This window comes from Prionailurus bengalensis, chromosome C1, assembly GCF_016509475.1.
Source record: "Prionailurus bengalensis isolate Pbe53 chromosome C1, Fcat_Pben_1.1_paternal_pri, whole genome shotgun sequence".
NCBI lineage: Eukaryota > Metazoa > Chordata > Mammalia > Carnivora > Felidae > Prionailurus > Prionailurus bengalensis.
This window is the reverse complement of record NC_057345.1, coordinates 21037769-21064705: the sequence shown is the minus strand read 5'-3', so window position 1 is coordinate 21064705 and position 26937 is coordinate 21037769. Positions and strand designations below refer to the sequence as shown.

The following is a 26937-nucleotide window of genomic DNA, read 5'->3' as shown; positions in this document are numbered from 1 at the left end:
ATAGGTTAAGTTAGGTACAGTGGTTGGTAGAAGTGAAAACAGGAGTGACCTTAATTAAAACCAGAAGCAGTCACATCTGTTTTGGAGAAGTGTCCGTTTCATTTGGGTTAAATGGAAATGGAGTTTTTGTTTTTCCAATGTGTTTAGTTTTCTAATATCTACCTATTTCTTGCCAGCAGGCCACAGTAAAATGTTCTTACCATTAATTGGGGTCTTCGAGTCCTTTATTTTTCTTTCTTAGTTTGGAAATCAGGTCAGGAAGAGCAGGGTCTGAGAAGGTAAAGAGTTTGCTTTGGGGCACCTGGGTGACGCAGTTGGTTAAGTGTCCAACTTTGGCTCAGAACATGATCTCACAGTTCATGAGTTTGAGCCCCATATCGGGCTCTGTGCTGATAGCTCAGAGCCTGGGGCCTGCTTAGAATTCTGTGTCTCCCTCTCTCTCTGCCCTTCCCCTGCTCAAACTCTCTCTCTCAAAAATAAATAAACATTGAAAAAATTAAAAACAAAATTGACACAGTAGTATATTTAGTGGAACTTGTTATTTCAGAATAAAATTGGGTCTTGGCTTTACATGATTATTTTTCCTTAATTCTATAATTCAAGGTTTTGCTTTACTTATTTATTTGCATTATTAAAATAAATCCAGAAGAACTTTCCTTTAAATTAATAGCATATATATAGATAGTTGGTTGTGAAAGTATTTAATTGATATTCCATTTTGTCCTATTTAAAGTGATTTGGTGTGTCTGTGTTAACAATTATGTAAATGTTCCAGATTCAAGCAGGTTAGATGTTATCATAACATACTGACTTGCTAGGCTAGTTTTTATCATTTTTTAATGTAACAATAATCCTCAAAAATAATGTTTTAGTTATCTGCACACAGCTGTCATTATAAAATGTTTAATGCATTGGGCACTATAGTAACCACGTTTTAAGTAAACCAGAAGGGCTTCCACGTGTTGGCTTTTGCGATGTAGTATAAAGGTCATTGGGTATACCTGTCTTGACTTGGTACAGCATGTCAGTTTGGAAAAGCCACGTGCAGGTTTGAGATTTTGAGATTGGGACTCACGTAGAAAGCTTGAGGTAACAAAAATTAAAAAAACTATTATCTGATGGCCTCAATGATAAAAGAGGACATAAAGCTTTGGATCCCCCCTCTTTTTTAAACAGACTGTGAAGACTGCTTGACAGACACTTGCAATCCAGTCACATAAGTGTAAGAAAGAAACATTGGTCCTCATGGAAGAAGAGCAAGATTTACCAGAACAACCAGTAAGTATTTCCTTTAATAATTTAAAGTTCTTTATAGAAAAGCTAATCTTAAGAGATTTTAAAGATCACTCAGTTATACTGCAGATTCCAATTTAGAAATAAAAATAAGGAAGAGACTTCTTAATACTTTCCTTCTAAGAAAACAATTTCATGTCCTTTAATTCACATTTTGTTAATACCTGGGAGTCTGCTTAGAAAATTCATTATTACAAACTGAGTATTGCATGGGCGCCTGGATGGCTCAGTTGGTTAGGCGTCTGACTCTGGCTCAGGTTATGATCTTGTGGTACATGAGTTCGAGCCCTGCATTCGGCTCTGTGCTGACAGCTCAGAACCTGGAGCCTGCTTCAGGTTCTGTGTCCCCCTCTCTCTCCACCCCACCCCTACTTGTGCTGTCTCTCTCTGTCTTTCAAAAAAGAATAAACATTAAAAAATAAAAATAAAAAAGTACTGTATTTGCAAATGCCATTAAAAAAAAACCAACAATTGCTATCCTTATAGTTTTTAGAAAATAAAAGAGGATGTCTATTTACCAGTAAAACAGTATATATTATCATTTGTGCCAGAAAACGTACTTTTTATCTTTACCTAAATTTTTCTGATTAAGTTTTTAAAAAGTAGTAGTAGTTGAAGAAAGTATAATTTGATTACTAATTGTTAAAAATTAGTATTTTTAAATACTAAAATACTTATTTTAAAAAGTAGATAAAAAATAGATAAGACCTTAGAGTCCAGGTTAGATTCTTAATTTCTTTTAAATATTTAACATAAATAAATAAAATAATTTTAAATGTCCTCAAGTGATACAGATTTATTGCCTTGTTGTGGCCTTTTGTTTGTTTGTATATTTTGGTCTTTCTGTGTTTTGACCCTTAGCATTTAAAAAAGCAAACTAAATAAATAAATAAATAAAAAATAAATAAATAATAAGGAAAGGCAATAGTAATCATTCTCGTAGATACTTTTGTATTAAAGGATGTTTTTCTTTTGTGTTGAGATTTTTCTGAAGTTAGATAAATACTGAGTCAGTTTACTATCCTGAATGAGCCTCTTGCATTTTATATGAAGGGAGAATGCAGAATGATACATGTTTACCTTTATGAAAATCCAGCTTAGAAAAATTTGAATTTTGAAAGCAGGTAATAGGGTATGTTTTTCATGTTCCAGATGTATTCTTTATATCACAGAAAGATGGACATGTGCTCACAAGAAGTCCTTTAATACATTTTTAATATTTCCTTTATGTTGAGAAGTACATACTGATGATTACTTTGCCATTTTTCTTTTAGCCTCTCACTTAAGGCAAGTATAAAACCAGAAAGATACAGCAATTGGTAAAATGACCTTGAGACATTTGAAATGTCATCCCTTATCCCTGTTGGGACATCGATAATCAAGGAAATGGTAGAATTAAAAATCATCCTCAGCAGTGTTCCTAGGATATGTACTGTGAGAACAAATAGCTGGGTTAGAGACATTAAATGTACCAAAGAAAATGATGGCATTGAGTTTTTAATGTAGTAAGACAGAAGTCTGGTCAAGAGGTCTAGTTTCAAAAGACTTATGTGTTGACATACTGTTGAAATGGGTATTGTTGTTAGTAACTCCTTATGTATTTAAAGTAGAATTGTGAGGCTGACCTGCTGGTGAGTTGTCTTTTCTACTCTGCTTTATTTCCTTGCTCTTCTATTCAGTTTCTATAACATGATGTCCAAAACCTGTTTGTTACTTAAGAAGGTGAGAAATGAAACCATTTTAAAAACATTTTCTGCTGACTATAAATGGTGATTGTCACAGAGCATCATTTTTTTATTGATTTGTTCCTGGGCCTTAATTTTTATTTTTATCTTATCTTATCTTATCTTATCTTATCTTATCTTATCTTAATTAGAGGGAGAGAGAGAGAGAACGAGTGGGAGAGGGATAGAAAGAGGGAGAGAGAGAAAATCCCAAGCAGGCTCTGCAGTGTCATCGCAGAGCCTGACGCAGGGCTTGAACACACAAACCATGAGATCATGGCCTGAGCCAAAGTCGGAGGCTTAACTGACTAAGCCACCCAGGCTCCCCTTGGGTCTTAATTTTTAAAGGTAACTGAGTGATAACACAGGGAAGTCAGTACCATTGAAGGAAAAGCTTAATGTCCTTAAAAGTGAAAGGCATGGCACGTCACACAGGGCCACAGGGGGAGGCACCAATGTCAGTTAGGAGGCAAAAAGGAGCTAGGGGAAAGCATAGGCCATAGCCATTATTGGAGTTTCCAGAGGCAAGGCAGGGTAAACGATTTAGGTTTGTGTAGTCTGAATAATTCCAAGGGCTTTTGGGGTATCAAGGATGTTACTGGGTGCTGGTGTCTGGCTCTGGGGTGACTCAGAGCAGGGGAAGTATTGGCTTGGTGTGTAAGTTGGATAAAGGAGATGGACCAGAGTATGGGCTCTGGATCACAGGGAAGATGTACACAGCTTGGTCCTTAGTTTGGCCCTGTGACTAATGGCTGCCAAATGGACAAATACAGAATCTGACAAAACACAGAATATTTAAGAACTGTTCAAAATAATTACAATGGAAAAAGTAAATGTTATACTTTGAAGAGAAAAACAAGTCTTCACAGGCTGTAGTAGAGGTGTAAAATTTGAGTAGAAAGAATGATTCTATTCCAAGTTAATGATGATAAATAAAACCAAGAGTTTTAACCCTACTGTTACTTGTATATATAGATGTTACTAGTGACATTATTACAAGAATTATTTTAATCTCACTATCTCTTCTTGTCTCTTTCCTGCTGAATTATCCCTTTCTTGTTTCTTTACTAAGTACTTGCCCTGTCTTAAGCTTTATTCAGGTCATTGTTGACAGTGCAACATAAATTTTAGCTTTGGGTTTTCTGTCAATTGATTATTGCCGATCAATCCTCAGTCTTCTGCATTTGGAAATGGTTCACTCTGTGTTCACCAGTTACCTTGAAATTATTGTTTTTCCCCTTCCTTGACCCCCAGTCTTTATCTTTTTCAAATACTCTGAAACAGTTGTATTATTGTCCAAACTGGAACTCTTTTGAGGAGTAAAAGGGGACACTAAACAGACTTGGTTCCGGGATAAGAGGTATAAACCAAGATTGTCCCTGCTAAGCTGGAAGCACATAAAAATACCTGCTTTTATGGCTATCAGGGGTGCTCTCTGAATTCAAGTTTTGAAAGGACCTACATGCATAGGAAAAATTTTAGAAGAATATACAGCAAACTTAATACTGATTATTTCACGGAGGAATGAGGCAAAATGAAGTCTTTTCTATCTTATACATATCTGAATGGTTTGAATTTTTAAAAATAAGAGCATGTATGCCTTTTGTATTAAAATGTTAAAAAGAAATTACTAATGCTTACTGTAGACAACACAAGTGGCAAATGCTTTATAACCATAGTATACTCTCCAGGCTAGGATGTAGAAAAGGAGTGTAGCTTGGGAACCATTTTTGAGAACAATAAAAAGGACGTTAAAATTGTGTTTTGGACTTGGAGGGGAAGGAGAAGAAGAGGTAGAACAGGTGGTGAAGAGACAACTTCTTGACTCAACACCCCTGATTTCTTTTGTGTCTTCTTTATCAAGGAGGATAAACTTAGGTAAAGGATAGCATACCTCAAAGTTTAAAAATGTTTTTATTCCCATATTTATAAGCAAGTACCTAACTTCTTTCAAATGAGTTCTGTTCCTCCAGACTAATAGCAGTTTTATACCATAAGCCTAAAACTTAGAGACATCAGTGCAAAGCCAGCCTTGATCATCTGAAAAATCAGAGTAAGGAAATGCTTGAAACAAAACATGGATATTTCCTTTCCTTTAAGGCATGATTTTTTTTTTTTTTTTTAGCAGAGGTACAAATAGAACCCTGATTTCACAAATTTGCCATTGGTTCTTTTTTTTTTTATGTTATCTTCAGTTATAACATGCCCGTAAGATTATATCGTTTTTTTAAAATAAAAGCTTTGAGAAAAAATTGACATATCCATTTTAAAGTAGTGTTTTTTTTTTTAACGTTTATTTATTTATTTTTGAGACAGAGAGAGACAGAGCATGAACGGGGGAGGGTCAGAGAGAGAGGGAGACACAGAATCAGAAGCAGGCTCTAGGCTCTGAGCTGTCAGCACAGAGCCCGACGCGGGGCTCGAACTCACGGACTGCGAGATCGTGACCTGAGCCAAAGTCGGACGCTTAACTGACTGAGCCACCCAGGCACCCCGTAAAGTAGTGGTTTTTAACATATTCGCAATGTTTTTTAGTGATCACTAGAATCAATTTTAAAACATTTTCATCATTCCAAAAAGAAACTCCATACCCATTGGCAGCCACCCCCCAACTCCCTCATCCCCTGCAGCCCTAGGTAACTATTGATCTAACTTCTGTCTAAAAATTTGCCTGTTTGTAGACATTTCATGTAAATGGAATCATACATTATGTGGTTCTTTGTGACTGGCGTTCTCCACTTAGCATAATCTTTTCAGGGTTCATTTACATTGCAGCATATATTATGTACCAGTACTTCATTCCCTTTTATTGCTGAATAATACTGTATGAATTTATTTTATCATTCATTGTTTTATTTATCATTATTTTAACATTTTATTTATCCATTTATCTGTTTATTCATGAGCATTGGGGTTGTTTTCACTTTTTGGCTATTTTGAATAATGTTGTTAGGAACATTCCTGGACATATGTTTTCTTTCTTTTTTTTTCTTTTTCCTTTTTTTTTTTTTTGTTTGTTTGTTTTTTTGGTTTTTGGTTATATAGCTAGGAGTCAAATTGCTGGGTTATATGGTAACTCTGTATTTAATCCCTTGAGGAACTACTAAACTTTTCCAAAGTAGCTACACTATTTTACATTCAGTTTCTGGATTGTACTGTTTCAACCCGTACTTTTGTAATATCTGTCTGTATCTTTTTGAGTTAGTTTACCTGCTTGGAATGCCAGGCAGCGGATGCTTCCTATCTCTGATTTACAGGGGGACATAATTGCCCAAATCAAGGCAAACAATGTCTGAAATGTTAAATTTAATCATATTAAATAGCTATATTCCCACCTGATATTTTTGTTTAAGATTATTTAGTAGATTTTCAGCTTTTTATTAGCTTGAGATACTCTCAGTCCATAATCTTGTAATTTTGTATGGCTAAGCATACTAAGCGTGTTTCTACTGTGACTAGTTATTCTAATCAGAGAACTCTAAAATCAGATTCTTTGTAATATATATGAAAGCAAGGAAATCCACTGGTACTGTTAAATGTTGTTGATCTTCTGTTTGGGATTCTTAAACTGTTTCAGTGGAAATGCTTTTACCTCAGAATGAATTAGAAAAAGATGAAAATCTGGAATAAAACAGAATAGCATAAAGAATATTTTTTAAATTACTCATAACATGATAAGAATTTATCTTTATTTTTGGCATGTAATTTAAGTATAAAGACATTTCTGTTTCATAAAGTAATAAATGAGTTGATGTTGTTGAATATGCCATACTTACTGTTTGATAATATAATTAGGAGTCTGTTAAAATTTAAAACCAACTAACTTGTACCCAAGTTTGGATACTTTACTCTGGTAAACATTGTATCTTGAGTAAAAATCCTGGTAAACATTTTACCTTGAATCTGAAAAACAATTTTTTCATTGAAAAGAAAGAGCTCATGTGAAAAACAAAGAAGCCCATCTCTAACTCTAAAATATAACAAAGGTTAATTAAATAAATGTAAACAAAACAAAATGAAATAGTTACCCTGTAAATTATTAGTTAATATCAGCCTGCCATTTGAATAGGTAGATGATTTCAGAAACAGAGCACTATATTGATGCCTTTGTATATTTATTTTTGCAGGTGAAAAAAGCCAAGATGCAGGAATCAGGAGAGCAAACTTTAAGGTATGAAAAGTTGAATTTCTTTTTAATGATCTACTTAGTTTTTTTCACCTGCTATTTATAAGTATATGGGTACATTTTGGGTTGACTACTCTAGTTTTGAATTTTAGCATCAGTCTTTAGGTTTTGAAATTATTTAGTTTAAGGTGAAAATATCCTTCCACTGGTTTGTCCTTGAAACAAATAAGTGCTGATTTTTGTCTTATTCATTCATTATTTGTTTAGGGATATGTACTGAACTCATGTTATCTGTCAGGTCCTGCAATATACGGAAGAGACATGATGGTGAACATTCTTCAGTCAGATGTACAGGGTACAAAATGGGAAAAAGAAACAGAAATAAGGGAAATCCAAAGGATTTGGCATTAATCACCAAATGGACATGGGATGCCTTAATCATTAGCTCCACTCCCTGTAGATAAGAGACAGCTTCTTTGCCCCTCATACTCCGGCTTCCACAACACCAGAGTTTTCAGTTTTCCACAGTCCTTACTTCTGTTTGTCTATGAACCAGTAACTGCACCACCTCTAACATCTGAACTTCCAGAATCCTACTCTTTTAGTACCACACACTCCATTCCAGCTCATTTATACTACTGCCACACTAGCCATGTGATATCTTCCTGTACATTTTCCGTTAAATGAGCTATCATATTTTCACTCTTACCCGTTGACGCTTCCCACAAAGATTTCAATATTTTTCTTATGCTTTTTAAATTATAAGATCTATTAATCAGTCCCTTGCAAACATTTCTACCTTGTTCTCCTTTTCCCCTGTGTCATGCTTCCTTAGCAAAACCACAACCCTGGGTAGACCACCTGTTCACCTATTCCATTCTTACTTCCAGTCACCTGAACATTGTCAGAGAAAAACACAAAACTGTTTTCATTTATGATTACATCGCAAACAGGCACTTAAGCACTCCTGGTGGTCCAGCCACCCTTCCTAGTGTGTTTTATCCTAGGCTGTAAAATCATCTTTCTTTCCCTCCCTCCCTTCCTCCTTGCCTCCTGCCTCCTCCCCTTCCTTTCATCTTCCTTGCCCTTTACTTTGCTCCCATTTACCCAGCTGGGGATCTTGCTCCCTAATTCAAAGAGAACTTAGAAACATTTAGATAGAAACTATCTCATTTGTCTGTCACCACATCTACCCATTTATCTGCTTCTCTACAATATTCTCTTTTACCCTATCCTCTGAAGTTAATTCCTCTGCTTATATCTAAGGCTGATCCTTTCAGTTATATTATGGAACCTACCACCTTTGTCTTTTCCTATAATTATCCCTTCTCTCTCCTTCAGTTTCTTTATTATGATAAAATATATATAACATAAACTTCACCATTCATTCATTCATTTTTAAGTGTATAAATCAGCGGCATTATTATATTCACATTGTTGTGCAACCATCACCACCATCCATCTCTAGAACTTTTTTCATCTTCCTAAACTGAAACTCTGTATTCATTAAATAATAGTTCCCCATTTCCCTGTTCTCCCAACTCCTGGCAACCACTGTTCTACTTTCTGTCTCTGTGATTTTGACTACTCTGAGTACCTCCTTTTAGTGGAATCAGACAGTATTTGTCTTTATGTGACTGGCTTGTTTTATTTAGTGCAGTGTCTTCAGGGTTCATTTATGTCATAGCATGTGTTAGGATTTCCTTCCTTTTTAAGGCTGAATAATATTCCATTGTACGTCCAAACCTAATTTTGTTTATTCATTATTGGTTGATTGTGTTGATTATTTATCAGAGAGAGCGAGAGAGAGAAGGGAATGAGCAGAGAGAGAGAGGAATGAGCAGAGAGAGAATGAGCATGGAACCTGACATGGGGCTCGAACCCATGAACCATGAGATCATGGCCTGAGCCAAAACCAGAGTTGGATGCTTAAACCAACTGAGCCATCCAAGTGCCCCTGTGTTGATTATTGACAAGAGTTCTACTGAATAAGAATCAAGCATTTGTGATGCTCCTTACTTTTTGAAGAGTTTGGGTGTTTTTGCTTTTTAGAGGGAGAAGTCCTTTTATTTGAGAACATCTTTTTTTTTTCACCATGCGCAACTATTAAGCAAAATTTATGTTTATATAACTGTGAAAATAAATGTTGAGATAGTACATAATTTTTCTAGATTTAATAATTTTATTTATTTTTAAAAATTTTTTAATGTTTATTTTTGAGAGGGACAGACAGAGTGCAAGTGGAGGGAGATACAGAATCAGAAGCAGGCTCCAGGCTCCAAGCTGTCAGCACAGAGCCCCATGTGGGGCTCGAACTCACAGACTGCAAGATCATGACCTGGGCCAAAGTCGGACACTTAACCTACTGAACCACCCAGGCGCCCCTAGATCTAAAATTTTAAATGTTTAACAAAGTACTAGGGGCACCTGGGTGGTTCAGTCCAATTGGGCATCCGACTCTTGGTTTCATCCCTGCTGACAGCTCAGAGCTTGGAGCCTGCTTTGGATTCTGTCTCCCTCTCTCTCTGCCCCTTCCCCACTCATTCTCTCTCTCTCTCTCTCTCTCTCTCTCTCTCAAAAATAAATAAACATAAAAAATTTTGATGCTGTGTATTTTTAATATAAATAACATTTATTTTAAAAGTTTTGCTGCGTAGAAACTATTCATGTTTTTTATTAGTCAGTCTTACCTTTCCAGATATATGGAGCCTCTCGTACAGTGTCCTCTACTTCTCCCTAGAGTGTAGAATAGCAAAGTGGATTTCTTTCTAGGAAACACGAATATGGAAAGGATGCCTGGGCTGGGGAGAAGTTGTAATATAATAATAATGGCTACAGTTAAATTGTCTGTGTTCTAGTCTCTCAGTACTTTTTATATATTAACTAATCCCTACAACTACCCTATGAGTTAGGCTCTATTATTATCCCTCTTTGACAGTTGAAACTGGAGTGCAAAGAAGTACCCAAAGTCATTAAGCTAGTTTTGGCAGAGTGGAATATGAATGCAAGCAGTCTGGCTCTGGAATCTGTAGTCTTAATCATTATGCTAACCTGGTAGTTGAGGGAATAACTAAAGAGTGGAAAGTAAAGTAGAAGGAAGAGGGAGTTAGTAAAATCTCCATTCCAGAATTTCAGTGAGAATCTTGCCAACATTAAAGTGTGTGACATAATGACTTGTTCTCCCAGTTTATGTGATTTACCTTTTGCAATTTCTCTGAATTTCCCTTATAACTTAAAAAAAAAAAAAAAAGGTATTGTTCCATCTGGGATATGATAACAAATTTAGAAAAACATTTTTTAATTAGAGAAGAAAAATATAGCAGAATGAGCCATTTTAAGGTTCAGAATCCCCTTCTGGGAAGCAAGCATATGTAATTTGAAAAAACTTTTCAAGTGATTATGAGAATCACTTTCTGAAATCAGACATCTCTCTACTTCCCTGTGGAACTTTGGAAACAAAGCAACAGTGCAGTTTTAAGTGTTGTGGAGGTGTTTGTTTTTTTTTTTTTTTTCCCTACCACATGGTCTTTAGAAAAACTCTGACTTGCCTATAACTTAGCTAGAATTTCTGAATGATATGAAAGCGGAAGGGGTCTAGTGATATGAGAAAGAACAGTCACATGCTGAGGGTACACTACCCTTGACCCTAGCTCTTCAGGTAGCTGCTAAAACCAATAATAATAATACCATGAGGAAGACTTACTTTGCCTCCTACTTGTATAGCCTAGGAAGAAATGGGTTTGATGTAATCACTTTAAGCAATGCAGCAAGTCCATGAGGGACTAATGTATTCATTTTGGTTCTCTCAGTCAAGTGAGCAGCCCTGAAGTCAGTGATCAGAAACCTGAAACTTCAAGCCTTGCTTCAAACCTTACCATGTCAGAGGAAAGTAAGTACTATATTCTGTGCATGATGGAAGAGGTATTCCTATAGGTAATGCTGTTCTTTTATAATTGGTTTTCACCGACTGCCTTTTTTGTCCCATATGTACAGAAGGCTTTCCTTTCCGTGTGTGTGTGTGTGTTCATCCCCGTGCTCCCATATAAACTTTATTGACATACCAGCTGAGGAACAAAATTGCATGGAATCCACTTACCTGAGGAGTCACACTTGACTTTATTTTTGTTTTGAAGTTGAATGTTCTTGGGGCGCCTGGGTGGCTCAGTCGGTTGAGCCTCCAACTTCGGCTCAGGTCATGATCTCACGGTCTGTGAGTTCAAGCCCCGCGTTGAGCTCTATGCTGACAGCTCAGAGTCTGGAGCCTGCTTTGGATTCTGTGTCTCCCTCTCTCTCTGCCTGTCCCCCGTTCATGCTCTGTCTCTCTCTGTCTCAAAAATAAATAAACATTAAAAAAAATTAAAAAAAAAAAAGTTGGATTTCTATAGGTAATATGCCTTACCATCAGAAAAGTTTGTAGGCCAACCTCTGACTGCTCTTCTGGAGGCTTTGATGTTTTTCCACCTTTCTAATAACCAAATGATTCTACCTGTCAATTTATGCCAAAAAAGAAAAGTAATCCCCTCAGAACCCGAGATTAATAGTGGGCCCTAAGGGAGATCCAGCTCAATAAGATACATCCTCCACTTACCAGCCTACTTTCTCTGATAGAACAGATGCATTCATGCATGGACAAAAGTTTGTAGAGTGTTCTGATTTATTCTTGCAGAGATGTAAGTTTCTCTGGCATACCCACATACTCCTCCAGATTGCCTCCATAGGGCAAATAGTGCTCCCTGAAATTAAATCTCATTGCCCCTCCATATTTTACCACACACTTTAAAAGAATAAATTTGTATTCTTTATTGTATTCTTTAAAAAGATACTTGTTTAGGGGATGTTTCTTCTCTTAACAGGTTATGCTTAACCTTATATACTTCCATATATTAGAAAATGATATGTCTTGAGTTGTGTATATTATTCTAGTGGTTCTCAAACTTTTAGCATACTTAAGAATCATCTGGAGTGCTTTTTGTAGTGTAGAATTCCAGCCTCATTTTCATAGATTGTCACATTCAATAGATCTGATGTGGATGGGAATCTATATTTTCAAGAAGATAGCTAGGTGATTCTGATGCATGTGAGAAACTGTTCATTCTGTGGGAAACTGCTCTAATCAGTGAAAAGTCTCTCTAATTTTTTTAATGTCCCACTCATCCCCAAGAAATAAACCTGTTCCTTTTATATTCGAAGGCCAGGAATTAAGTTGAATCTCTTGCTGCTTCTAAATGATTTTTCTCTTTTTTCCTTCAAAAACTCTAGTTCCTTTGAAGTCTATATTTATGCCTCCCCCTACCTTTCTTTTTACCCTAGACTGAACTCCTAGTCATTTTGCTCTTTAAAAACTAGATCTTTGGGGCGCCTGGGTGGCGCAGTCGGTTAAGCGTCCGACTTCAGCCAGGTCACGATCTCGCGGTCCGTGAGTTCGAGCCCCGCGTCGGGCTCTGGGCTGATGGCTCAGAGCCTGGAGCCTGTTTCCGATTCTGTGTCTCCCTCTCTCTCTGCCCCTCCCCCGTTCATGCTCTGTCTCTCTCTGTCCCAAAAATAAATAAAAAACGTTGAAAAAAAATTAAAAAAAAAAAACAAAAAAAACCCCTAGATCTTTGTTTTCTTCTCCATCCAAACCCTTACTGTTCTTAGTGATTTCAAAATCCATGTAGATGACTTATCCAGTCAGTACCCATCATCACATCTGCCTGCCTTGATGTCCCATTTTACTCAGCAGATATTCTGTGGCTCTTTATTATAATAACTCTATTACAGATACCTTCAGTAACTTTGCCTCTTGAGCTATTCTTGCTAAGCCTTCTTGCAAAGCCTCTCCTTGCTAACCCTTCTTGCTAATTTAATATAACTCCCCATCTTCTCCATAGTGTATTCAAATAGCTAAATATTGGCTAAATTATATACCTAGTTGACTTATTACAACGCCTCAAGTAGGCACCCATCATGCTTAGAAATCCTATTGCATTTCCCCATTTCCCTAATGAGTTTTACCTTTTGGTAATTCACACCTCTTTTCCTCTTTTTTTTTTTTAATTTTTTTTTTTTTTTAATGTTTATTTATTTTGGGGACAGAGAGAGACAGAGCATGAACGGGGAAGGGGCAGAGAGAGAGGGAGACACAGAATCGGAAGCAGGCTCCAGGCTCTGAGCCATCAGCCCAGAGCCTGACGCGGGGCTCGAACCCACGGACCGCGAGATCGTGACCCGAGCTGAAGTCGGACGCTTGACCGACTGAGCCACCCAGGCGCCCCACCTCTTTTCCTCTTAAAGTACCTATACCCTCACTCACCTTTCCTCATCCTTAATTGATGGCTCCTTTGCAAATAGCAGTTGTCAGACAAGAAACTCCCTTATCATCCCTCCACCACCAAATCTTCAAACCTACCTGTGTTTGTACCCGTGTTTTCTTGCTTCATTCTCATCAGAATGGAAATAGTATTCTTGCTCCAGAGGTAAGACCTTTTGTGCTCCATGTCCAATCCCTTCTTACCCTCCCCTAAGACCACTCCTGTATCATCACATTCTTCTTCTCTTCTTTTAAACATTTTTTTTAAGTTTATTTATTTTGAGAGAGAAAATGTGCACGTAAGTGGGGGAGGGGCAGAGAGAGAATCCCAAGCAGGCTCTACGCTGTCAGCACACAGCCCAGTACAGGGCTTGGTCCCATGAACTGTGAGATCATGATCTGAGCCGAAATCAAGAGTTGGATGGTTAACTGACTGAGCCACCCAGGTGCCCCACATTCTTCTTCTCTTCTTAATTCTTCCTCTCAGTAAAGAGACATGACCCAGTATCTGTGGTCTTAAAACACAAACAAAATCTTCCTTTGGTTCTGCATTCCCCACTAGTTTCATGCCTTTTCTTTGTCCCATGACCCATTGGAACCTCTGAAAAGAGTTGCCCTTTTCTTTTTTCTTTTTTTTTTTTTCTTTTTAATTTTTTTTAATGTTTATTTATTTTTGAGAGAGAGAGAGAGAGAGAGAGAGAGAGAGAGAGAGAGAAAGGAGCAGAGAGAGAGGGAGACACAGAATCTGAAGCAGGCTCCAGGCTCTGAGCTGTCAGCACAGAGCCCGTCGCAGGGCTTGAACTCACAAACCGTGAGATCATGACCTGAGCCGAAGTCGGACGTTCTACCGACTGAGCCACCCAGGAGCCCCTAGAGTTGCCCTTTTGTTTTCTTGTCTCCCATTAATTCTTCAGCCCTCTCAAATTTTGCTCCTGTCACCACTCTTCCAATGAAATTGCTCTTGTCAAGGTCATCAGTTATTTTCAGTTACTGTGAGAGTACTAGTTCTAGTGCATGTTTCTCTCTTCTCATATTCTGCCTCACCACTTTTCCTCCCGCCTTTCTCCTTTCTTGGCCCTTCTTCCTCTGTCTGAACTCTGAATGTTGGTGGGCTTCAAGATTTATTTTGAGTCCACCATCTTTTCTCTCTCTGCATCCTCTCATCCATTACATCATTATATTGTATACATTGTTGGGGTGCCTGGGTGGCTCTGTTGGTTAAGCATCCGACTTCAGCTCAGGTCGTGATCTGACGGTTCATGAGTTTGAGCCCCACATCGGGCTCTGCACTGACAGCATAGAGCCCACTTTGGACCTTATGTCTCCCTCTCTCTGTCCCTCCTCTACTCATTTGCGCTTTCTCTCAAAAATAAATAAACATTAAAAATAAAACAAATATTGTATACATTGTTAATGAATTCCAAATTTTTATTTCCAGTCTGACCTCTCCCCTGATTTAACTGCCTATTTGACATTTCCACTTAGATATCTGAAAGGAAATTCGTACTTAAAATGTGTGAAAGTATTTTATTCCCTTAGCCCCTATCAAACCTCTTGTCCCAAACTTCCCCATTTTAGGAAGTGGTTTCATCGTCCCTCTAGTTGTTCAAGTTGAAGACATAGGAATTATCCTGTATTCCCCTGTTTTCCTCATTCCTTATATACAAATCCATCAAATGTCCTGTTAGTTTTACCTTCAGAATATGTTTCAAGGTTGTGCCTCATCTTCACTGCTGCTATTCTAGTATTATAGCAGCTTATGCCTTGACTGTTTATAATCCTTTCATGGTTCTTAAGTCCAGCAAAGATAAAGCCTCATTCATTCTATAGAGAAGTTAATATTGAACCTAAATCTCCCAGGATGTTTTGTCAATCTCTTCGAGAATTAAATTAAATTAGAGGAGGAGAGGGGTTGGGGTTTTGAAAGTACTTGTCAGCAGAGAAGGAACCATTATGCAGAATTCAAATGAATTATGTTTTATGTGATGGATGGTAAGAACTTTAGACCTAATTGAGATCTCCTTCATTTTTGTCAAAATGGTTATGGATGAATGTGATCTATAACAGTAACTACTTTTAAAAACTTTTTTTAACATTTGTTCGTCTTTGAGAGACAGAAACAGAGTGCGAGCAGGGGAGGGGCAGAGAGAGGGGGAGACACAGAATCTGAAGCAGGCTCCATGCTCTGAGCTGTCAGCACAGAGTCCGACGCGGGCTCGAACTCACGAACCGCGAGATCATGACCTGAGCTGAAGTCGGATGCCCAACCAACTGAGCCACCCAGGCACCCCTAATTTCCAGTATTTTTAAAGACCTTGAACAATGACAGTGGATAAGATCTTTTATGCCTAACTCACAGATGTCGATTTGTCTCACTGTTGGGCATGAATTGGCCCCTCATCATGACCAGAGTTCCCTTTTTACTTCAGACATTCGGGAAACCCAGCTAGTAAAGTTAGTTGGTTTACTCTTAATCCCTATAATAGAGCAACCTCCTTTATAGATGTTAAAGGAAGTTCTTGGACAGTTCAGGGGCCTGGTACAAGTTCTTTATCATATAATTCTGTCTACAACATGGCCTGAAATAGTGCCTAATAAATAGGATTCTGTTACCTGTCAGACTTGAGCTGAATATTTACAGATGAAATCATGAGGGTCCAGCCTTCATAGAAGCTATTTTAGATGAAGTCATGGGGGTCAAAGAGGACACTTGCTGTGAAAGTCTCTTTACTTGATGGTTCATCAGAGAATCACATCAGTTCCTCGGATCTGTCTTTGCTTTGCCAAACTTAAAGCCTTAACTACAAAGCTGAAAAAATAGTGGTATAGAAGCATACTTGCATCTTTTGCTGCATTATACACAGCACTAGCAACAGTTTTCTAATAAAACTGGGTACTTCCCCCCAAATCTGTCTTCCTGCAAGTCATTCTTAGGGCCTTTTACTCAGAATAGTGGAAGCACCCAGAGAATGAACAAGCTGAAGAAATACATTGTGGTTTCTTAGATCTGGATCTTACTTTTGAAGTTTGCCTGTGAATACAGTGAACACTTAGGAGGTTGCTTCATCTATGGTTTTAGCTCAGTGATGGATGAAGCTAGAGATGAGCTGGAACTAACCTTCAGCTCTTTTCCATACCCCCCACATTCTGGCTTCTTTCATTGTCTCTAAAAGTCTCTAAACCCATTACTGTAAGAGAGAAGTATTTTCTATTGCATAGTCTTCCTCAATTTCTGATGTCCAAGCTGTATTCTGTTATTTGAAAGACTATACAGTGAGATATGTGGTTTTCTCATTTCATTTTTGGAATGTTCTAACTTTTTACCTGGTGATATCTTTCTTTCAGTTATGACATGCACCGATTACATCCCTCGCTCATCCAATGATTATACCTCACAAATGTATTCTGCAAAGTAAGTTCAATAATTATTTCAAAAATCTATATGCCTTTAGGTTCATTTCAAAATTTAATTTGATACTTAGCTTATTAAGTTGACATTTAACTTAATTTCACCTCTCTTGTTTCTGTTCCTACACCAATTTTTTTATTCCCTCTAAATGTAGAGTCTCTGTAACATACTTTGAAAAAGTAGATAGTTGCCTGGAATAGATCACTGTTGCCCAGGAGCTTGCTCTAAGTGAATAGTCGCTGAAAATGAAAATACTGTTAGTTATCAAAGCATAATACTGATTGACCTCTGATCATTCTCGCTTTCGTCTACCTTGATAAATCAATAAACACAGCTCAAGCCAGTCTTCTAGCGGGACTTCTCAGCTTAATTGTTTTAGGAATGTCCTGAAAGTAGAACTAGGCTTGAAGTTAGGCTTAGTGGGTTGCAGTCACTAAGAGGCAACATTTTGGGCCTTCAACAGGTAAGATCAGCATTTAAGATCCATAAGTTAGTCATCTCCGGCATGAGTAGGTGCAGAACCGTGCATATGCCAGACTACCAATTGTGTGTTAATAAAGGGTGAGCCTGCACATAAATTGATATACATGGGTGTGTTATTAAAATAGGATGAATTCCCAGGTGCTTACATAGGCAGAACACAAAGAAATTGGTAACAGAGGTGTGTGATACCCATGGGACTGTTAAAAAAAGAAAACTGATAATTTTTTTTTCCTTTTTGTGCCCATTTTTACCTTTTGAATTTTTAATCAGTTAAGAAATAACTAAAAGGTCAACTCAATGAGTTCTTCAAATTCTAATCTGATCTGGAATACTAAGAGCACCTTTGGGCCAGTCATTTTCACGTGATTTTCTTCTGTGAAATGACTGAACTCATTATTCTCTGAGATCATTATGAAGGAGATAAGAAAATACTTTGAGCTATAAAGACACTATAGGAAAAAAGGATATTGTGGTATTTAGCATATCTGGAGATCAGTCATTTGAAGTCACCAAGATTTAAAATTTTTCCCGTGTGACTTGATTCACAACTACAACCTGAGCTATTTCTTGGTCTCATATCTGACTAGGAAGAATAGATGTGAATATGTTGCATATTCCAAATTCATTTGCCTACCCAAAAAACATTTACATACCTGTTGCGTTCCGAACACCTTATTTGCTATGCCTTCTATCTTAATTCAGACATCTTTAGCACTTACATGAACCATTGCATTATAGCTATTTTTTAACCGAACCTCTATTTTGACTTTCTCCCCCTTCTAATCCATGTTACAAAGCAATGTCAAATTAATCTTTATTAAAGAACAGCTCTGATCTTGTCATTCTTTGCTCAACAATTTCAGTGACTCCTAGTTGTTTCCGATTGGTCTGAACTCTTTTAGCCTGGTGTTCGAGGTCTTTGCTGTCTTTCTTTTTCTTGCTGCTCCCCTTTACGTACATCCTTTAATATAATCTCTTGTCCTTGCAAGCTTAAGCCCTTGTTTTCCTTCCTCTATACCTTTGCCAGAGTTTTTCTCTTTTCCTTAAATACCCATTCTGTCCCATTTCTGCACATTTTATCTGCTCAGCTCACACAGCCTTTCTTCATTTTGCTTTCCTGGAAAAAATCTTTCCTGTTCTGAAACACCCCTTCCTTACAGTATTTTATTGTTAAGACTTATGTGATACATAAAACACTTGATTACATTATAAGTACAGTATAACTCACCAAATAAAATAACTTGTATCTAAAAATTCAGTGCATAAAATGTGGGGCCATTTTATTGCATGGACGAAATGACCAGGTCATCTAGCTAAAAGTCCCAGAAGTTCCACTGCTGAATTCAAATTCCTGCTAAACCTGATGTGGTTGGCTGCAACTAGCGGCAGGTGTATTCTGGCTTGAATGTCTGTGGGGAGATTCCGAGTCCTGTCTGGGACATGTCACATTTTATTAGTTACCTGGCTTCTATTTTGTAGACTTGATCTGGGGATATTGGGGCCCACCTCTGCTCCCTGTTCTTTGATGTGTAGTGGTCGCTTGCTTTTTCTTTAGCAGCCTAACCCTCTTTTTCAAGTCCTACTTTCCCTCTTAGTTTGGCCCAGAGGGCTGGGTGGAGAATAAGAGCCATTTGTGAATCCCATTCTGTCCAGTCTTCTGTTATGTTGGGGTTTATTCTCTATGTAGATAAGTTTATCTGTCTTTGTATCTCACAAGGGGCCTTGCATATAGTATATCAAAAATGGTCACAGCATGGTAATTGGACCTTGGGAGGATATTACATTTTCCATAAAATTGTTTGTTAGGTGATTGTAGAACTTGGAAAGGAAAAATTAGTTTTTTCTGGCCATAGTAAGAGACATTTTATGTGGAAGGTTAGTTTCCTCATTGCTGATTCTTTGCTTTTAGTGGTATTAGCTATTTCCTCTATTATTCATTAAAAATAAATCACACATGAAAGTTTTTGTTTTCTTGAACTTTTCTAGACCTTATGCACATATCCTCTCAGTTCCTGTTTCGGAAACTGCTTACCCTGGGCAGACTCAGTACCAGACACTACAGCAGTCTCAACCCTATGCTGTCTACCCTCAGGCAACCCAAACGTATGGACTACCTCCTTTTGGTAAGGCATCTTATTATAAGCAGTTTTAAAGACTATTGATTTTATCCCCCCAAAACTTCGATCTTTCCCCAAAAGTCAAGAATGGCTCATCAGGATGCTGAAAGATGGGTTATTCTTTACAGAGTACCTACTCAGTTACAAGTGTGATAAAAGTTGGGTGTGCAACTTTTCCAACGGTATATTTGATGCATGTTAAATAAAATTAAAACTTTCAGTACTCACTTGTTTATCTATTAACATTTAGCTATTTCCAAGGTACTAAACCTTGACTGTAAAGCTTGGAATCTTTAAGTGTTTGGGAAACTCTTTGAAGAATTACTATTAGTTTCTTTATTATAAAACGTGTTACCATGGTTAGGTAAGCATAATTAATACATTTTAAGGTGATTCAGTTTCTTGCTAAAACCAGGTAATCTAAATATCCAGATAGAATATGCCTTCTAGTTTACTCTCTCTCTTTTTTTTATTTTTGTCAGTTTCTCCCTCTTTCCTCCCTCTGCCCCAAACTGATCAATTGTTACTCTGCTGAACCAAAAAGTCATCTTAGAATGAGGAGAACCCCCAATATTGCATAGCCTTATTTTGTGCGTAGTTTGTTCTTTGGTTTTAGGCATCTTGGACATGAACTGCGAATTAGAATGCTTTACTCGAAGCCAATTTGAAACTCTTTGAGCGCTTAATATCTGCGCTGATTTTCCTTTGTGTGTGTAAATTGATACGTGTAGGGTGCTTTATTGCCCATTCCCTGGTTTCCTAGAAACTAGTTTTAGAAAATTGAGAGAATCCTATATTATTTTCACATATGCAGCGTGTTAAAATTATATCTCTGTAACCTTTACCGAAACTAGTTGGAAATTAAAAAAATCATCTAAACAGATTGCCACAGATTCTGGATGTATTAGTGCTGCCTGCCTTTGGTTTCTACATTCCTACTTTTCCTGGCCCATTTGGCTAGTCTTTATGATAGTGACAGCTTTCTTAGTTTTAGGCTTGTTAGCACTCCTTGGCTTCTGAAAACTACTAGAAACAAAAATGGGGGTTATGTTTAATGATAGTGGTAGTTGATAACTTCATGAGAGAAGACAAACAGCTCTTGTTTCCCTGTTTGTAAGTCTATGCCTCCACGCATGTCAGTATCAGCCAGTTTACTAAAATCTTAAATTTGTTATATATGTAACCAGCCAAAACTGAGCAGTCCTTTTGGAAACAGAACTCTCAGTATATGTTTGTGCTTATATCTTTGTGGGTATGTGAAAGCTAATTTTTCAACAGCTAACTAGTAACAACTAGCAAGTATAAAGTAAATATATTTATATTGGTTTTTTACCTTCTGTTTTGATTTAAATTCATTATCGTCAATTCCAGAGCCCTTTATGATATTGTTGAACAGTTGGTCATTCCTGCCGTTCAGTATTGAATAAAACTCCTATTATATCTCTGAACTCAGATTATGGAATACCTAACATAATGCTATGTGCATATTGTAGTATCTTTTATGATCGCTGTATTTCCCTTGTATTAAAGAAAAAAAGAAAATTGTATGATAGATCCTTGTTAAAAACTTGAATGAAACTTTATATTGTAAAGAAGTATTTATAAATAGGCTCTTCTGTTAATTTGGTTTTGTTTTATATTTGGGAATGAGGGAGACTTGTTTCATAAATTCTTCCATCAGTATTTCTAAGAGAAGAGAATCAACTAAATTGACTTAAGTAATATATGAAACTTACTGGAGAGAGATTTAGGTTGGGGTAATGTGAATGATAGATATGGCATATTCTCAGAATTTATTAAGGAAATTACAGATATGGCTTTTTTTTTCTTTTTATAAATGTGTTCACTCAAATATAAAACACTATTTTTTCTAATGAAGATTTGGCAATTTTATCTTAGTGCTGCCTATTAGCACCAAAACTAGATTTGGTAGTCTGTTATTTCAGATGCAGTGAGCTTCAGAAAATCTCATTGTAGTAACGTTACCTAATGTTTATGAAGTGCCTTATATACCGTGCAGTATGCTGAGAATAAGTACCTCACACTTTACATTATTGTCTTATTTAATCTTTAAAACAGTCCTAGGGAGTAAGTAGTAGCATTATCCCTTTTTATAGATGAGGAAACAGGCTTGTTAGAAGGATCAAGTGACTAGCCTGGGGTCATAGAATTAAGTAAATGCCTGGGGTTAGAATTGAACCCAGGTCTGTTTAATTCAGAAGTGCTCATAGATTTGGTCTGTGTCTGAGAGTTGAGTTTGCAGTTAAAAATGTTCCTTCTCGGGGCGCCTGGGTGGCGCAGTGGGTTAAGCGTCCGACTTCAGCCAGGTCACGATCCCGCGGTCCGTGAGTTCGAGCCCCGCGTCGGGCTCTGGGCTGATGGCTCAGAGCCTGGAGCCTGTTTCCGATTCTGTGTCTCCCTCTCTCTCTGCCCCTCCCCCGTTCATGCTCTGTCTCTCTCTGTCACAAAAATAAATAAACGCTAAAAAAAAAATGTTCCTTCTCTTTAAAAAAAAAAAAATTTTTTTTAATGTTTATTCATTTTTGAGAGAGAAAGAGAGTGTGAGTGGGGAAGGGGCAGAGAGAGAAGGAGACACAGAATCTAAAGCAGGCTCCAGGCTCTGAGCTGTCAACACAGAGCCCGACACAGGGTTCGAACCCATGGACCACGAGATCATGACCTGAGCTGAAGTCGGACACTTAACCAACTGAGCCACCCAGGTGCCCCAAAAATGTTCCTTCTCTTAATGAAAGGAGAAGACTAAGGGAAATCTAGGAAGCTTATATTGTAAACAGTCTGTAAAAATAAAGGAATAGTGGTCATATTCTTTTTAAGAGCTACATAGAAATGTTGTAGGACAGCAGAAAGGATTAGACAGTTAACTTCCAGTGATCTCAGTGGAAGAAAGGAACACGCATTTATTTTTAGGGGCTCATAAAAGATTGCCTTAGCTGCCACTGTTGCAGCTTCATTTAAAAGAACTCTATGTGAGATGGAGATTTGATAATATGTAGTAATAGCCTTAAGGATTAAGTTTTTGCTATTTCCCTCAGTAATTTCACTTCTAGGGATTCAGCCCATGGAACTAATTAGAGATACCCACAAAAATTTTACTAAGATATTTACCATAGCATTTATAACAGCAAAAGATCGGAAACAGCCTACACATTGAATTGAAATGTGTATGTTACATTGCAATTTATAGAATGGAAAACTATAAATCATATTCTAATAAATTTACATTCTTTTTTTTAAAGTTTATTTTTGAGAGAGCAAGAGGGAGAAAGCAGGGGAGAGGCAGGAAGAGAATCCCAACCAGGTTTTGAGCTGTCAGCATAGAGCCCCATGTGAGGCTTGAACTCATGAGCTGCAAGATCATGACCTGAGCTGAAATCAAGAGTCAGATGCCTAACCTAATGAGCCACCGAGGCGCCCCTAATAAATTCACATTCTTAAAGAATATTCAGCATCTTGAGAAAAGTTTCTTATTAATTTTAAAAAGCAACATGTAAAACTAAAAGCAATATAATATGCCAAGTTAGTATTTTTAAAAATGTATACATAAAGAATAATTTGGAAGAAAAAATGTGAATGTTCACAGTGTAGGCACTACAGATTTGATCTCCATTACCATGGCGCCATACCAAGTGAGGCCACTGCTCCAGCGTGTACAGGTTTCAGTTAACACAGTCCCGTACAAAAGCAAGAACTGCCTGTAGTTTTTTCCTGTGCAGTGAGACTGTGCAGTTTTTTTTCTTTATACTTTCTATGTTTTCTTAATTCTGTATAATATACATCTACTCGCTTTATAATTAGGAAAAGTATTCAGATTAAATTACTTAGTATTTATAGTAAGTCATTCCAATGAGCGGTCATATCAACAAACCAAGATATTCTTTCATGTGTTTTTTCCCCTAACCATTGGCATATACTTCAGTTCCTAACCAAACTAACTTTCTCTAAAGATCTACTAGTCTGATACGTATTACTATAAACTGAGCTGGTCAAATTAGTTTGGTTAGTGACTAACCAATAGTGAAATATTTGTGGTGAGAAAACTTGGGTATAGTTTGTGATAAGACCCCAGTGTGGGGCAGCAAAAGGATAGCACTCGACTTCATTTGCCACTGTTAGACCAGCTGTTCTTCCACATCAGGATCTTGGTGCTTAAAACAAATTGATAAGCTTTGTAGTTGTAGACATAGAGCAGTGGACTAGGAGTCAGAAAGCCAGGATTTGGTTTCCTCTTCTCTGTGGGTAGTATTGCTGTATAGTCAGACCATTTGGTCATGTTCCCTATTACTTGGAATTCTGGGAAGGGTGCTTTTAAAGGAAGATATTTATATGCTTAAAGAGCCAGGCTACTGTGATGCTGGAGGCGGTGTTCATATGGTCTTTTATTCTTCTGTTCTTCATAAAATAATTATATATTAAATATCAACTTCATGTTTCTGGTCAAAAACATTGAAAACTACTGTAAGTAGCTCTTCCACTACTTTTCTTGGACTTTTTGCCCTGGTTTTTGACTTTATAAAGGATCCAGTTTATAGACATTTTATACTTTGAAATTTTATTTAAAGTTTATTTAAAATTCTATTTAAACCTACCCTATGACCCAGCAATAGCACTGCTAGGAATTTACCCAAGGGACACAGGAGTACTGATGCATAGGGGCACTTGTACCCCAATGTTTATAGCAGCACTCTCAACAATAGCCAAATTATGGAAAGAGCCTAAATGTCCATCAGCTGATGAATGGATAAAGAAATTGCGGTTTATATACACAATGGAGTACTACGTGGCAATGAGAAAGAATGAAATATGGCCCTTTGTAGCAATGTGGATGGAACTGGAGAGTGTGATGCTAAGTGAAATAAGCCATACAGAGAAAGACAGATACCATATGGTTTCACTCTTATGTGGATCCTGAGAAACTTAACAGAAACCCATGGGGGAGGGGAAGGAAAAAAAAAAAGAGGTTAGAGTGGAAGAGAGCCAAAGCATAAGAGACTCTTAAAAACTGAGAACAAACTGAGGGCTGATGGGGGGTGGGAGGGAGGGAAGGGTGGGTGATGGGTATTGAGGAGGGCACCTTTTGGGATGAGCACTGGGTGTTGTATGGAAACCAATTTGACAATAAACTTCATATATTAAAAAAAATAAAATAAAATGAAATATTTTGATGCTTAAAAAAATAAAAATTAAAAAAAATAAAAATAAAAATGCTGCTTCAAATTACTCAGATTTCAATCTCCCAGTTTTTCTGTTCCGTTTGTAATTACCATTAGGATTCCATCAACAACAAAATTTTAGCCAATTATACTACTGAGTGCTGGGTTAAAAAAAAAAAATTACAGATGACAATCTATTTTGCAAATCTCTTCTATAAAAATAAAATAATTCATTAGGTTGGTTTGCTGGTCAGACAAAAAAATGAAAGCAAAGGAGTTTGAGGTTTGTTTCTTATTTAGCATTGGTCAGTTGCACACAAGAAAACTGGCAGAAAAAGCTTCCATTTGTTGAAGGTTGCCAAATAAAGTCAATTTACTTCCAGAAAAAAAAAAATTCTATTTAAAATTATTTAAAATTTAAAACTATATTTAAAATTATTTAAATTTATATATACTAAATAATGAGACTAGCAAAAAATTTTCAGGTAATACTATTCTCAATAAGATAGTATTTTAATATAGTGTAATATAAACATGTTCACAAATCCAACACCTAAGATTCAGAACCTATTCAGAAAAAAAATATCACCTTGATTGCAATAAACGTGAAAGTTACCATGACATTGAAATGGCAATTTGTTTGCTAAAAAATGTGATACTCAACCACCAAGAATCATGGCACTGATATTCAAATTTCACATTATAAATGTTTAAAAAATAACATATTCAAATATTTTTAGTGTTGAAATTTAGATATAGTTAGGAGTTTAACTGTGGCTAACCTGGACAAGACTTTTTAAATGATCATAAACTGAGCGTGGAATGGGCGCCGACCCTCCTAATGCATGCTAAAGACAATGGTATTCTTCGTTCTTCTCAGATAAGTTATTTCATGTGTTTGATAGGTAAGAAAAGAAAACCCCTTTTGTTTTTTATGCTTTAAGAGTTTGGGGCAAGGCAATTGCCTTGAAATTTGGAAATTTGAAATTTTCACATCTCTCTTACATTTACTTATCAACAAATTTTACTGGTCTGAGTTGCACCTAGACATCTCAGTGCCCTGGTGAGCAGAGGGCCTTATTATCAATGCATTATATTTTTATAAATTCAGTGTCAGATTAGGAGTAAATGAAATGAGTTACTGTTGAATTTGAAGCTGTGGCTGACCATGGTATTAATTTCTTACCTGAAATGTGATTGATGAACCTTCTTGGACCTAATTATTACCTTCAACAACACTGATCCAGCAACCATAGCTGTTCAGAACACAGTGCACAACCAGACAGTAAGCTTTTTTTCTAAATAGACTTTTGCATAGCCAAAATTATCACCAACACTATTCACCATAAAGGGCATCCTTAGGCTGTCATGTAGAAGCAAAGCTTCATTTATGGTTTCCCAGGTTACTGCAGATGACAAAGGAGATAAAGCGAGAGACAAGAGATTGTCAAGTACAGATCACAGAAAGAAACAAAGTGATACAGAACTGTAATTGAGTTCTGTTTAGTCCCATCTTCACAAATCCCCATAGCCTCTGGCGGTGTCTCTGTGATGTATATATAGCACAGCACACTATTCATCTTTGTGACAATACTGAGAAAATGTAAAGGTATGTTCACTATTTCCTCCCTGCTGAGAAGGCAGGAAAGGATATAAATATGTTTTAGAAAGATTGTCATTCAGGAGCATTGTGATAAAAATAAAAGTGAACAGCTATGATGTCTATCGGTATGAGAGATTTATATGTTCTGACATGGAAAAATGTCTTTCATAGATATTATGTGGAAAAACAAATTATGAACTGTGTAACATCCCATTTTTATTAAAAAGAAAAAGATTAGAAAGTACATAGAAGAAATCTAAGTCATTCTTATGCACAGTGTAATAGTGGTTAAGTATGGGTTCTGGGATTATATATGACTTTATTTTTTCCAATTGACATATTTCTGTCATGGTTTTAATTTATAAAAATAAGCAGGTATGTCTTTCCTAATCAGAAGGTAACAAAATAACCAACTTAAGAAGGCAGAAAAGTACTACTTAATACATTTTTAAGAAATTTGGTGCTTATTTAAAGGGTAAGTGAATTTTAAACTTATATGAAATGTCTCCCGCCTTGACAATGGATAAATGATTTACCACTGTTCATGATCATCAGGCACTCTCTACAACAAATACTCCAGTTGAGTGTCAGTAGCTTTTTTTTCTGAACCCTGGTCAGTCTTCCCCAGCCATTGAAATGAACTTATATACATATCATTATTGGGATTTTGGCAAGATTTTTGTTTCTATAGCTTCCCTCCCCAGTCTTTGAAATTGTATTTG

The 26937-nt window shown here is 36.8% G+C and overlaps 1 protein-coding gene across 2 annotated transcripts in view; it reads left to right on the top strand.

Moving 5' to 3' along the window:
• Positions 1–26937, top strand: part of EYA3 (EYA transcriptional coactivator and phosphatase 3) — a 97714-nt gene that overhangs the window by 25194 nt on the left and 45583 nt on the right. For both annotated transcript variants that reach the window (XM_043574215.1, XM_043574214.1), the window contains exons 2-6: positions 1177–1278; positions 7145–7188; positions 10953–11032; positions 16778–16844; positions 19311–19447. In XM_043574215.1, the coding sequence (XP_043430150.1) occupies positions 1246–1278; positions 7145–7188; positions 10953–11032; positions 16778–16844; positions 19311–19447 (361 nt within the window). In that variant the 5' untranslated portion in view covers positions 1177–1245. The remainder of the gene's footprint in view (positions 1–1176; positions 1279–7144; positions 7189–10952; positions 11033–16777; positions 16845–19310; positions 19448–26937) is intronic.